The following is a 14,252-nucleotide window of genomic DNA, read 5'->3' as shown; positions in this document are numbered from 1 at the left end:
AATAACAAGTGTTGTGACAGTAGAGCTAATTTTGCTGCTTCTCTTTTTGTATTGGGAGAATTAATATTATGGGGAAAAGAATAGTATGGGTTATATCTAAATAGAAAAGAATAGTTAAACAAAATATGAAGTAAAACATAAAGAAAAAAAAAGGAACCCATAAGTCAAAAGAAAGTAAAACTGAAAAGAAAAAACAAAACCAATAATGTAAGTCCAATAGAAAGGTACTAATAATTAAGTTTCGAACTTGGATTACCATGTATGTAATCAAAGTCATCAGCCAACCGGGCAACACCAAGCAATTATTAAAGTTGACATATAATAATGGCTTTGTGTGAAATTTGGGTTGGGCTGTAGCCCAACCAGTCCACTTAGTGGTTATGCCACTGTGTGCTAGGGTTGTCAAAAGTGGGTGGGACGGAGTGGAGGGCTCTAACCCTTTCCAGACAGTTTGCATGAAGATTGATCGTACAAGGCAGGCGCTTTGGGATTGGAGCAAGGAGCGTTTTGGTAACCTGAACGTGGAGATTGAGAAAATTAGGATGATGCTGGCTGTGTTCTATGACAGGTCATTGTCGACGCCACCAGAGGAGGACTGGTTAGGGTTGGAGGCACTGTTGAATGAGTTGCTCTTGCACGAGCACAACTGCTAGAAGCAGCGCTCAAGGATTATGTGGTTGTCTAAGGGTGACCTACATACACGGTACTTTCATCAGAAGGCCAGTAATAGGAAGCAAAGAAACAAAATCAAGGGCTTGTTTAATGGTAGTGATGTTTGGTGCACAGAGAAGTCTGACATTGAAAAAATAGTGCTAAAATATTTTGGCGAGTTATTTTGGCGCTCAAGGGCTTGTTTAATTTACTACTTCTTCTCCTAGAAATATGGAACTGTTTACCAATATGTTTCCTCTACTGGTTTCAAATGAGATGAACTCTCAGCTTATAAGGAGTTTGAGGAAGACGAAGTTCTAGTTGTGTTGAAACAAATGCACCCGATGAAAGCACCCGGTCTAGAAGGGTTTTCTCCCATTTTTTATCGGCGCTACTGGCATGTGGTGGGTAAAGATGTGACCGCAACTGTTAGATGTTTCATGAAATCAGAGGACCTATTGCGGGAGGTGAATGGTACGTTTGTCACTCTGATTCCTAAATTTAAAGAATTAGAACATATGCAGCAGCTCAGCCCTATTAGCCTTTGCAACGTGATCTACAAGTTAGGGTTGAAGGTCCTGGCAAATAGATTGAAACCTCTCTTCTACATGACATTATAGCTCCCAATCAAAGCGCTTTTGTGCCGGGAAGACAGATATCAGACAACTTGTTGCTAGCCTTTGAGATTTCACATTTTTTGAAACGGGGTACTGGAGGGTCTCAAGGATTTGGGGCTTTGAAGCTTGACATGAGTAAAGCATATGATAGAGTTGAATAGGGATTTGTAGAGGCTGTTATGAGAAGTATGGGGTTCCATTATGAGTGGCTTAAGTGGATAATGAGATGTGTCAGAACGGTGAGTTACTCTTTCTTGATAAATGGTGAACCTAGGGGGAAGTTGATTCCATCTAGAGGTCTGTACCAAGGTGATTCGAAATCCCCATACTTGTTCTTAGTATGTGCAAAAGGTCCTTCAAGAATGTTGAAGAATGCAGAAGAGCAACAACTGTTACACGATGTTTCTATTGTGGCTAGCGCTCCCCCCATTAGTCATCTTTTCTTTGCTGATGACTTCTTCATCTTCATGAACGCAGAAAGCGATGAATGCACCCGATTGAGGCAGATATTCCAATGGTATGAAGAAGCTTCGGGCCAACAGGTGAATTTTCAAAAGAGTTGTATTTCTTTCTCTAAAAATGTTACCCTTGAGTTTCAAGAAGAATTAGCTGCTGTCTTGGGTGTGGAGAGGGTTGACAAACACGATGAGTATCTTGGCCTCCCTACTGAAGTGAGTTACTCCAAGACAGTGGCTTTCCAATTTACCACAGAGAAGACAAGAGATAAGATGAAAGGGTGGAAGGAAAATGTTAGGCATAGCTGGGAAGGAGGTGATGATAAAGTCTGTAGTCCAATCGGTTCCTACTTATGTGATAAGTTGCTTTGAACTACCAAAGCATCTACGTCAGGAAATGCATCATTGTATGGCTAAGTTCTGGTGGGGTGATTCAGAGAAGGGTCGTAAAATTCATTGGTCAGCTTGGGACAAGATGTGTATCCCCAAGGAGGAAGGAGGATTGGGTTTTCGCAATATGGAGCTATTCAATCAAGATTTATTAGCAAAGCAAGGTTGGAGATTACTCAAATATCCGAATTCATTGTTGGCTAGGACATTGAAGGCAAAATATTTCCCAGAGGATAGCTTTTTGAATGCATTAGTGTCCCCAGGTGATTCGTATACTTAGAGGAGTCTAATGAAAGGAAAAGAGTTGTTGCAAAAGAGGGTTCGCTTTCAGGTGGGGAATGGATTGAGCATTTTGATATAGACTGATCCCTGGCTCCCCCGACACACCTTCAAACCATATTCCTTGGTTATGAAGGGCTTAGAGGACTTGAAAGTTGCTGACTTGATAGATTCGGACTCTAGGGAATGGCTGCACGAGTGGCTAGATGAGATCTTTTCGGAAGATGAGGTGGAGCTGATTCGGAAATCCCATTGAGCATAAAGAGTCTAGATGACTGGCTTATTTGGCATCATGATAAGCATGGTATGTATACCGTGAAGAGTGGATATCATGTGGCTAGGAGTTTTTACCCCTAAGTTGCTACATCTCGGGTTCATGAGGATATAAAAAAGTTATGGAGATTGATTTGGCATGCTTGAGTCCAGCCCAAAATCCGTGTCTTTGTTTGGAGGTTGGTGAGGAACATTATCCCAACCAAAGCTGCTCTGAGCAAGAAAGTAGGCATGGAGGATCAGGTATGTGTGTTTTGTCGTTGTGCAGTTGAGTCTGATATGCATGTGTTCAAGGAGTGTAGCGTCGTAGCATGTTTGTGGTTATATAGTCCGCTACGGCTACGGGTGTAATGCCCCGTACCTTAAAATTTTTACTAGTTACATTTACCGGTTTTGACCGAGGAGTTGACTTTCTATTTTGTCTGTTAAGTTGGGAATTTCCTTGAGAATGCCGTAGTATACGAAAAATCGAGTTCGTGGACACATAATTTGTTTAAATCGGAATTTTGACGGGAAAGTTATGACTTAAAATAAGAGTTACTATACTTAGCTTGGGTTTTATTTAAGTGGTTTCCATTTTGGGAAGAGAGAGAAAGTGACAGATCAAGGAAAATCGGGACAAGCCCGAGCTCTCCCTCCCCCTTTCTTTTTCTTTCGCCGCCGGCCTTCTCTCACAAAATTCATCGTCGTCCGGCCACCACAGGACGAACCGCTTGGCATGGCGTGATCCTCTCCTCCTTCTCTACCTAGTCATGTAAGTTTTTCACCTTGGGTAGCTTTGGTTTTTGAGATTTGAAGAGGAAATTTCCAGAAATGGGAAAATCGGGTTTTACTGTGATCTCCGATTTCCGGCGGTTTCCGGCCGGATTCTTTGATGGTTTTGATTGTTGGTGAGGTGCTGAACGTATTCTTAACCTTGTTGCAGCTTGTTTTGATCGGTGAAGGAAGATTTGAAGGTGTTTGAGAGTGTGAACAGTAACGTGAACAGTACTGTGGAGTTCTTGGTTGTTGTTTGATCTTTCCGGCCATTTCTGCTAGATTTTGGTTGCTGTTGCAGGTATAGAGATTGTTGGGTGTGTTGTGAAGATGATTTTGGACTATATAGGTTGACTGGAATTGGATTTAATCTTTGAGTTTTTGGTTAGACTTGAGATTGTTGGGTATTGAGATTTCTTTGGAGTTTGATGTTGAATATGGTTGTTTGATTATTATGGTTTATAATGTTTGGGTGTAATCTCTTGATAAAAAGGCTATTGTTAAATTATTTTGTTGGGAATTAGAGAGGAGATTGTGATCTGAAAAGGAAAAATTAAGAGAGAATTTGGAGATTTTGGAAAGAGAATTATTTATAATTTTGGTGGTTAGTTTTAGTTAAGAAATTGAAATTGTAAGGAATTCCGAAATTCGAGAGTTAAATCCTAAATTGAAGAATTGGTTGTTAGAGGGAATTTCTTTTAAGTAATGAGTATTAATTTCCAAAGGATTAAGTTTTGACTCTTAGATTAATTTCTTATCGAGGTTAATTATATCCTGTCCATTTGCTACAGGACGTACTGATCCCTCGAGCGAGGAGGACACGAGCAGGCAGCAGGGTTAGCTGCGAGACTCACCAGTGAGTGGACTTTTATTTTATTTAAATAATGCATGCAAATACTATTTGAGTAAATGTGGTATCATGGAAAGAAATGGATTTAAAGAAAGGAGTTGACAAGGAGGGTATCTTTGGCGCATGCGTATATTACCTAGTTGGCAGTCCCTTCTAGGTAATAGTCTGGTTGGCAGTCCCTTCCAGACTATATTCCAGTTGGCAGTCCCTTCCGATGCGTCATCTGGGTGGCAGTCCCTCCCAGATGGCATTAGATGGTTAGCTGGCAGTCCCTTCTATCCACCGCCTCCTATTCCGGTTGGCAGTTCCTTCCGATGCGTCATCTGGGTGGCAGTCCCTCTCAGATGGCATGAGATGGTTAGTTGGCAGTCCCTTCTATCCACCGCCTCCTATTCCGGTTGGCAGTTCCTTCCGATGCGTCATCTGGGTGGCAGTCCCGCTCAGATGGCATGAGATGGTTAGTTGACAGTCCCTTCTATCCACCGCCTCCTATTCCGGTTGGCAGTCCCTTCCGATGAGTCATCTGGGTGGCAGTCCCGCTCAGATGACATGAGATGGTTAGTTGGCAGTCCCTTCTATCCACCGCCTCCTATTCTGGTTGGCAGTCCCTTCCGATGCGTCATCTGGGTGGCAGTCCCTCTCAGATGGCATGAGATGGTTAGTTGGCAGTCCCTTCTATCCACCGCCTCCTATTCCGGTTGGCAGTCCCTTCCGATGCGTCATCTAGGTGGCAGTCCCTCCCAGATGGCATGAGATGGTTAGTTGGCAGTTCCTTCTATCCACCGCCTCCTATTCCGGTTGACAGTCCCTTCCGATGCGTCATCTAGATGGCAGTCCCTCCCAGATGGCATGAGATGACTAGACGGCAGTCCTTTCTAGTCATCAAATGAGTTTTTCTTAAAAAGGAATGAGTTGGAAACATTGTGAAATCTCGCTGCATGTTGGTTTTGTTAACAAGAGAAATGGGGAAGCATTCAATTAATTGTTTCATAACTTGTTTCAGTTTTGTCCACTCACTCTAACGGTTTTTTTTTTTAATGTTTTCCCCTGGGCCCTTCGTTTTCAAATGCCCAGATTTCAGTTTGGCCGAGATCGCGTCCAGGAACTAGAGGCATTGGAGTCAGCGCTTCCGTTTTGGCTGTAGGTTAATACTTAACCTACCTTGTAAGATATCGGCTTAGATATGTAGTACTGCTCTGATAACTTTTTAATTGGGGAATGCTAATGTTTGAGAATCTGTTATAGTATTGAAGTTAATGTGGGATTCGTACTTCCTGAATGTAACGTATACTCGTGGAGTGTAAATATTGGATTGTGCGTGAGTAGAAGTTTATTATTAATCATGTCCAGGTTTTGTGAATTATTTTGGGTAGCCTACTTTAGGGGAGGTTCTGCCGATTTTTCGGTAGGATTTCACTTAAGGTGGGTCCCACAGGCTCGTATCCGGGTTTCGGGGTGAAACTTGGGTCGGGTTCTGTCAACGGGATAGGAGCCATGCAGCGAAGTCAATTAAAGACTGGATTATAGAGGTACTTGAGGCATTGAACAAGCAATAGGTGGATACATTTATTATACTTTTGTAGACTATTTGGACTGAAAGAAACAAATTGGTGTGGAATGATGGAACTTTTAGTCCCATGCATGCAGTAACATGGTCTATGCATTTGCTGGAGAGTTATCAAAGTTTGCATCCGGTGAAGCCTTCCAATAAAGGCATAGAGGGACAACAGCGAAGAGGTTATTCCCGCCCTGGGGGAGACTTAAAATCTATACTGATGGGGCATTTTTTCCCAGCAGAGGCTATGGTGGCGTTAGAGTTATTGTACGTGATGAGAGGGGTAGTTTCAAGGGTGCTTGGTCGAGATTTATACCTCATATGGTGTTGGCTTATCAGGGGGAAGCAGAGGCCTGCAGAGTAGGCTTACTATTAGTTGTTCACCAGGGATGGAAGCATGTTGAAATCGAGAGCGACTGTGCGGTCTTGGTTGCTGTCTTGAACCATAATGAGGAGGATAACTCAGAGGTGAGTCAAATTCTTGATGATTGTAAGGACTATCTGCAGTTTTTTTATTCTTTTCAAATTCGACACATATATAGAGAAGCAAATAGTGTAGCTCATAAGTTAGCTCACTTTGCTAGTCTAGATCATGTTATGGATCTATCTTTATGTGAGGCCCCAGATGTTCTTCAGGATGTACTTTATGAGGATAATTGTAACGCAACTATGCTTGCTCGGGGTTCAAGTATTACGTCCCCCCAATGCAACAAAATATAAGTAATAATAATATGGGAGTGAGACCCAGCCTGACTGGGTTCCAAACCCTTTTTATAAAATAAATAAATAAATAAATAAATAATTGTACTAATAAATAATAAATATAAAAAAATAATACTATATAAAGAGAAAGAGAACAAAATTATTTTTCAAATATCTCAATGAACAAAGAGAAACCTAAGGGTCTCAAAATTTTTTTTTTTTTTTAATTTTTGATCTTGAGGGAGGCTCCGTGGGGCGGGGAGGGTGGTTTGTTTAATTTAGGGTCTTATCCACGCTTGTGGAAAGAAATAGCATAGAATCAACTGGATCTTGGTTTAAGGTCTCAAATTTAGCTAGTTGATGGATTTGCATGCATGTCAAGTCTGGCTACACCATTTTGACGTGAACGAGTCTGTCTCCTTTAGGTGTAGTATGGTTTCTTGCCTGGTTTGGGATGAATTGGTGTCTTTGAGTATTGTTTTGATCAATCTTGGTGAGCTATTTGGTTTTTGTTTCCAACAAAATGATTGGGGTACCGGTTTGGTAGATCGGTGTACCTAAATCTGGCGGGTTTTAGGGTCTGGTTCATAGACTTGTTTGGATTGGTTGTGGAGCTATGTGTTCGACATCTTCCTTAAGGTGCGTGGGTAGATTGTAACGCAAGGTTGGGCTAAGGCATGGTTAACTTTCTTCAACTTTTACTTACAAGATACTCTGTTTTGACTTACCGATCTGATATAGACAAAGTTGTTCTTATCGGCTCATGGTGGGCTGGAAAGGGAAGCAACTAAAAAGAGGAGTCATGCTATTGACGTTGATGGCGTTGCTGATAGGAGCATTTTAATGCAACGTTTTAACTGCATTTCCTTACATTTCTTGCGTCATTTCCTTAGTAAAACTCTGTTTAGGAAAGTTTCCATTCTTTGATTGGGAAAGTTCCTATTTGTAGAAAGTTTCCATTTTTCTTAGTTTCTATTTTCCATTTTTAGAAAGTTTCTATTCTTGTAGTTTTCATTTCTCATTTCTGGCAAGTTTCTATTTTTCATTTTTAGTAACTTTCTATTTTTCATTTTTAGTAAGTTTCTATTTTTCAAATTAGGAAAGTTTCCATTTCTCATACTAGTTTCTATTTTCAGAACCTCCGAGCTAAAAAGTGGAAATGAACGCACGAATGGAAAGAGGCGCTTGCGAACATCAAAACGAACAAATATGAGAGGAAACGGCCCACACATTTGAGCAGAAATGAAGAAACAAGCTTTCCTAGTGCAACCAGGAAACCCTGCGAAATGGAGGGGAGCTTACCAATGAAGTTTCCAACGCAACTATGAAAAGACATGAAAGAAATGAAGTGTTTTGCGTTGGAAAATAAGAAGGCTTGAAGATGACGCAACAAAGCCCAAGAATGAAGTGGATTTTCGGCAAAATGGATCATGGCCCATCAAGGCCCAAGGGATTAGGGTTTGTGACGCATGGAATAAACCCTAGGATGTTGTTGCCGTGAAAACCAAAGAGAGAAACAAGGAAGTGGCGTCCAAAAATCAGAAATTAAAAGGAGATTTTCTAGGGAGATTTTCTAGGGTTATTTTTATGGAAATACATCAAGAGATAAACCCTAGAATATCTTTTGCCGTCCAAGCCAAGAGGAAAAGGAGGAAGTTGCCGTGATATACATGAAGAAACCCTAGAGAATTCGGCAAAGAGAGATTCTAGGGGAGAGTTTTAAGGAAAGCCAAAGTGTGGAGACCAAGAAACGGCCAAAAAGGAGTCTAGATACATTCCTACATTCCCTAAAGAGTTTTGGCCGAATTTAAAAGCAGAAAATCAGAAATTATCTCAAGAATTTTGGCCAAGATTATTTAGAGAATTAAAGGAGAATTTTGTGATTGGTTGAGACACCTCATAGGGCTTACTTGGCAAAATTCTATTGGAGGAAATTATGTGGAGTTAGCACATTGTTGCCGTGAGAAGTCTTAGGGTTTTGGACGGATTGGAGACCTAGGGGCCGTCCCCTATATATTGTTCCCTCTTCTCAACGCAAGGGGTTCCTCTTTTTTGCGTTTTATACTTTGAGAAAAAATTCAGAAAACTCTCTAGCCTAGCCGTGCTTCTCTCCATCCTCTAGGGCAACCACGAAGTGCAAGCAAGGCCAAGGAAGAAGAAGACAAGCCGTGAACATCATCCATCCTCCACCTTGAAGATTGCTTTCGAAATTCAAGAGACCACATCATCACTTCATTCATCTCACCTTCATCACGGTGTAATCCGATTCTCCTTGTAACTTTGTTTGTATTTTCGTTGGTTTTGCCTTAGTTGACACATATGTTTGAACAAGTTTTAGTTTCTGAAATTTTATGGTTAATTGTTAATTTTCAGATTCATATATTGCGATTTATGGTTGCTTTTGTGTGAGTGTTTGATTAAATTTGCATGATAGAAATCTTTTATATGATAATCTTGAATGGTTCGAAACATTTAGGGTTTTTATGTGGATGTTGCTACGAATTTAAGAACATGAATCAACTTTTTGGTTTTGTGTTCTTGAATCAACAAGTAGTAAAGGTTTTGTACAAAAACCGAATTTAATCAAAGAAGATTGCAATTAGGTGGACTTTTTCATACTAAGTTGCACATTTGAGTTGATAGCCTTTCTAGGTACTTATTGCGTTAAACATGTATGATTGACTAGCTTTCTAGGGCTTGAATGCATGTTTGATAGGGTTAGTCTATGTGCTTTCACTTAGATTAATTAGCATCGAAAGTAAAATATGGGAAATTGTTTGCTTTTAACGTTTCACATGATCAACTCCTCTTGCATGACTATGATGAACAATGATGAACTTGAATAAATTTTAATCATGAGTTTCGACTTTGATCTTTGTTCTTGCATTCCATTTGTATTTTTATGTTTTAGCATTTTAATTATTTTGTTAATTTAGTTTTATTTTCGGAAAAACCAAAATCAAAAACCCCCTTTGAATTCGTAAATAATGTGCATATGTGTGAATATTATACTTTGTTTTAATTTTAATTGTTTAATTGTTTGACAATGACAGGTGTACCCTCAATCCCCGGAATAGAACGATCCCTATTTACTTTATACTACTAATGACATTTCAGGGTTAAATTATGCGCTTGCTTTTAGCGTATCAATTTTTGGCGCCGTTGGGGTAAACAAAACTTTGGCCTAATTGGATTTGGGTCGTTACACCTGGGTTTATGGTCTAGGGGTATTTCCTTAACTATATTACCTTCTTTTGTTGTTTGGACTTTCAGTGAAGGCGTCTTGCCATATCACATGTACGCTCAAAGCCGATCCGGCCTAAGTTTTGGACCTTCTTGGGCCATTATTGTTAAAATTTATATCGTAATATCCAATTAAATATAAATAAAAATATAATTAATTATGGCTTTTCAAATGAAAATGGTACTTGTCTTATTTCTAATATGTGTCTTTAGCAACAAGTTTGTTTGTCAAGAAAATAAGTTAACAGACAAAATTGGTTCACTTGGGGTTCTATATAAACTCATATTCATATCTCCTCAAAAACTAGGAAATCCAGACCTTCTTAAAGTTCCACAATAATGATAAATGAAGTAAAGTCGACAAGTCTTTTATATAAATTTAGAAGAAAAGACAAATCAAAATAAAAACCAAAAGAAGTTGCATTGGGTTTAAGATTAAGGGGTCGTGACCACTTACCCAATTTCAGCTTAAAAATTGCCCACTTACTCCACTAAGAGTTTTTTAACCCCACTTACCCAATCTAACATCTATTGACAGTTTTGATCCCTATTATTAAATTGAAGGAAATTGAAACCCATCGATCTCTATCCTCTCTCAGTCTCTCTCTCTCTCTCTCTCAAATCTGCCTCTTCACCCAAACCACCGTCGTCGGTCTGGCAACAGCTCCCTTGGCGGCTTCTCGGCCATCACCGCCGGCCAGTCCATCGAGCCCAGGTAGGTCCTCGAGCCCAAGCGCGTGAACTACCGCGTCGAGTATAGCGACTTCGAAAAGGCCGCCGCCGACTATTACTTCTGGAAGCTTCTCGCAGAAATCGAAGACCTCCACCTGTTAATGGACCCGAAGGACTTTCTCCGGCTCAAGAACCAGTTGAAGATCAAAACGGTGGACGATACAGAGTCGTTTTGCTTTAGATCGAAGCGACTGGTGGAGATCACCAAGCTGTGTAAGGACTTGAAGCATAAGGTACCGAACGTGTTGGGAGTGGAGGTGGACCCGATGGGCGGGAAAAGGATCCAGGAGGCGGCGATCTGCTGCAGGCGATGCAGACTATCAAGTCGGCGGTGAAACGTTTCTTCTTCGCGTACAAGCAGGTGCTGGTGGTGAAACGTTTCCTACTTTTCTGGGTGGCCCAATTTTTTTTTTTTTCTTGGTAAACTGTGACCTCCAAGAATGGGGAAGGAAAAAAAAAAGTGAACATGTAGAATTAAACATATAAATTGATCAATTGTGCTTGTGGTGTATTCATTTTGGTTTTGGGAGTTTATGCAACTCACTAGAGTGCAATAATATGATTATTGGAGAGCAATAATATGATTATTGGGGGGCAATAATATGCATATAAATTGATCAATTGTGCCTGTAGTGTATTCATTTTGGTTTTGGGAGTTTATGCAATTCACTGAAGGGCGATAATATGATTATTGGGAGGCAATAATATGAGCATTGGGGGGCAATAATATGATTACTGGGGGACAATAATATGGTTATTGGGTATTATTGGGGGGCAATAAATTCAGAAGCTGGAATCTGGTCACCAGTCCGGTAGCCGGATTCCGGATTCTGGTCAAAGGTCGTCGGAGTCAGGTCGCCGGTCGCCGGAGTCCGGCCACTGGTTGCCGGCGTCGGGTCACCAGTCGCCGGAGTCAAGCAAGGTCTCCAATGACTTCTTTCTCAAAGTGACAAAGAATGAGAGGGCAAAATTGTCCAAAAAATAAATAAAAATGAATTAAAAATACTAAATTGGGTATTAGGGAAATAATCTCTTAGAGTGTTTGGGTAAGTGGGCAATTTTTAAGCTAAAATTGGGTAAATGATCATTTCCCCTAAGGCCCCGTTTGTTTTGTTGGAATTGGTGACTGGAAAAGGAAACCATTTCCTTTTCCAATGCTTTGGCCTTAATTTTAGGTACGAAATGGAAACGAAAGAGCCAGCTGATATGGAATCAATTCCGTCTTTAGGGTGGAAATAGATTAATGCCTATGAGGTGGTATTTCAATTCCAACCATACTGGGAATAGCCAAATGACGTTATATACCCCTCATTAATTGTAGAGCAATTTTAAAACTTAACCTCGAGTCTATCTCCTTTAATATTGTTGTATCGTTATCAACGTAGACGAAATAAGATTGATGGAAGTCACTGCAGTAACAAATGGATCATCCTTGATATTTATATATTTGCTTTCCCCCAGCCACTTTTTTTTGTCTGCTCCTTATTGATCGATGTAATTCTACTCTATTCTTCCATGCATAGATGACAGAAGCCTTTGCAAAATTCAGTCTTGATTTTACCCTGATCTACATATAACCAACCATTAGTGATGTTTTAATTTCTCTAACTTTTACTCCTCTTGTACAATTACTGTGGTCTGTGGTGAGATACGATTAAAGCAACAAGCTCATGAACTGGAAATTTGTATGAACGAAGGACGTAGGACTCTGCAAATACACTATCATACAATTTCTATATTATGAGTCCAGAATCCAAATGAATCATGAGCAAGTGTAATTTCAACGTGTCTCCTTGTGCAAGTGCAATTTGTTTGATTTACTTGTGATGGCTATAAACATTACTTTCAATACTTTTGACATTTTATGATCTTTTATATCCAAGGACGAGTATTATTAGTAATAACTATATTATTGCCCTGGGTATTACTGGAAAATCTGAAATATGTTTTTCCTAATCATGATTGCAGTTCCAGTTTCATCCAAACGTTGAAAGGGAAATATTAAATCCCTTTCCATTCCAAGGTAGTTAAGGAAAGGAGTTCAATTCATTTTCCCTTTTTATGATTCCAGTCAACCAAACGGGGCCTAAGATTAAATAGTTGCACCACACTAAGGAAACAAGAGAAATGCATATTGCTAACATGCTTAAGGATTTAAGTCACAACCGATAATAAGGTTATTACAATTTAAAAAAAAAAAAAAAAAAAAACTTTCATTAAATTAGCGATGAATATCGCTTAAGATGGCATCCCTTATAAATTCGGGAGTGTACATACATGTACATTTGCAAGCATAATTAGCTATAATGGGCCACGCTTATTGTACCGCCAAAGGTACTCATTCCAACCGAAGGAATGACATGCAGGCACACCGCCAGGCGGGCTACAGCCCAAAGTCGGACCACCTCCAGATCGGCGGCGACGTGCCGCCACGCGCCACGCCAAGATAGCATCAGAAGCTTCTGAAACTGGGAACTGAAGCATATCAGTCCCACATCGAAAACAAAGAGAAGATCAACCTCTTCCTCACCTATAAAAGGTTCTCTCCTCTCTCCTCATTAATTACGCATTCAATACTTACCTACTGTTACTTTGTCAACATAAATACATTGACTAACTTAGGCATCGGAGAGTCGAAGACCGCCCAACGCGGTCTCCCTCTGACGCCCTTTGTATTTTACTTGACAGGTAACGGAGGCTTTGAGAACACCACAAGTATCGATCCGCTCATCGGATCAGCGTTAACTAAAGTTCAGCTACCGCCGGACTTCTAGACATTAACATTGGCGCCGTCTGTGGGAATCCTTGAACAAAAGGTCATCCCACCACATCCACCATGACTAACGGTAGCGGAGGAAACGTTGAGGAACAGGCGGACCAGTCCACCCTTCCCCAACCCTCCGACCCAGCGGTAGGCGTTAACCACGCACTATTCACAACCCCGGCGGTGAAACAAATCCAAGCAGCAGCCGCCCGCCGGGCCAAGATCTCGTCACTATGTACGAGCTAGCACTGGCGGATCTTCATAAGGCAAACAGAGAACGTGAGGAGGAGCGCAAGGAAAAGGCTGAGGCCCAAAGACAGGTGGCTACGCTCATGACACGTTTTGAGGAACTAAAGAGAACGCTGGAGGCCAACGCCCGCCCAGCACAGAGCGAGCAGTCACGTAGCACCCGGGGTAGTCGACCCGGCACCGGCACATCGGTACCAGGACCGGTCATACAGATGCAAGTACCGCTGAACCCACCTGAGTTGTTGGGAATGGGGCCACCACCCATACTCCAACTAATGTTAGAGCAGGAGGCGGAATCACTCCCGCACACCAACCGCTCGGAGGCCAGGGCGAGGACTGTAGGCAGTCCGCCTGTGCCGAGGCGCAAACTGGCCCAGCGGATCATTCAGGCTGATTCCGCCGACGATGCAACCGCCCAGATTTTGGAAAGGATGCACCAGCTGGAGCAGAGGTTGATCAGGGCGGAGTCGGGCGCCCCAGCGCCAACTCAGAATCCGCTCTTCGCTTCCAGACCCGGGCCCTTCACCGCTGAAATTTTGCAGGCTGTCAGACCGGCATATGCAAAAACCCCAAAGATGTCGCATTACGGCGGAATGTCTGATCCCTTCGTCGACATGGACACTTTCAAGAAAGTCACCAACAACAAGGGATTCGACGACGCCACCTTGTGTCACTTTTTCAGCGAAACTTTGGATGGCGAGGCAATGAACTGGTTCTTTGAGTGTCCGCCGGGGTC

At 41.5% G+C, this 14,252-nt stretch overlaps 1 protein-coding gene and 1 long non-coding RNA gene across 2 annotated transcripts; both read left to right on the top strand.

Annotated features, from left to right (window-relative positions):
* Positions 1 to 1,456: 1,456 nt before the first annotated feature.
* On the top strand, positions 1,457 to 2,648 carry LOC133711546 (uncharacterized). Its single transcript, XM_062137650.1, has 3 exons — positions 1,457 to 2,066; positions 2,161 to 2,376; positions 2,563 to 2,648. The coding sequence occupies exons 1-3, from the start codon at positions 1,457 to 1,459 to the stop codon at positions 2,646 to 2,648; spliced, it is 912 nt and encodes a 303-aa protein (XP_061993634.1).
* Positions 2,649 to 3,280: 632 nt separating this feature from the next.
* LOC133708434 (uncharacterized) lies at positions 3,281 to 5,482 on the top strand. The gene is made up of 4 exons (XR_009845835.1): positions 3,281 to 3,419; positions 3,591 to 3,722; positions 4,213 to 4,277; positions 5,346 to 5,482. It is a non-coding gene; the product is annotated as an uncharacterized LOC133708434 (long non-coding RNA).
* Positions 5,483 to 14,252: the final 8,770 nt, after the last annotated feature.

This window comes from Rosa rugosa, chromosome 5, assembly GCF_958449725.1.
Source record: "Rosa rugosa chromosome 5, drRosRugo1.1, whole genome shotgun sequence".
NCBI classification, from domain to species: Eukaryota; Viridiplantae; Streptophyta; class Magnoliopsida; order Rosales; family Rosaceae; genus Rosa; species Rosa rugosa.
This window is presented reverse-complemented; position numbering and strand designations above follow the sequence as displayed.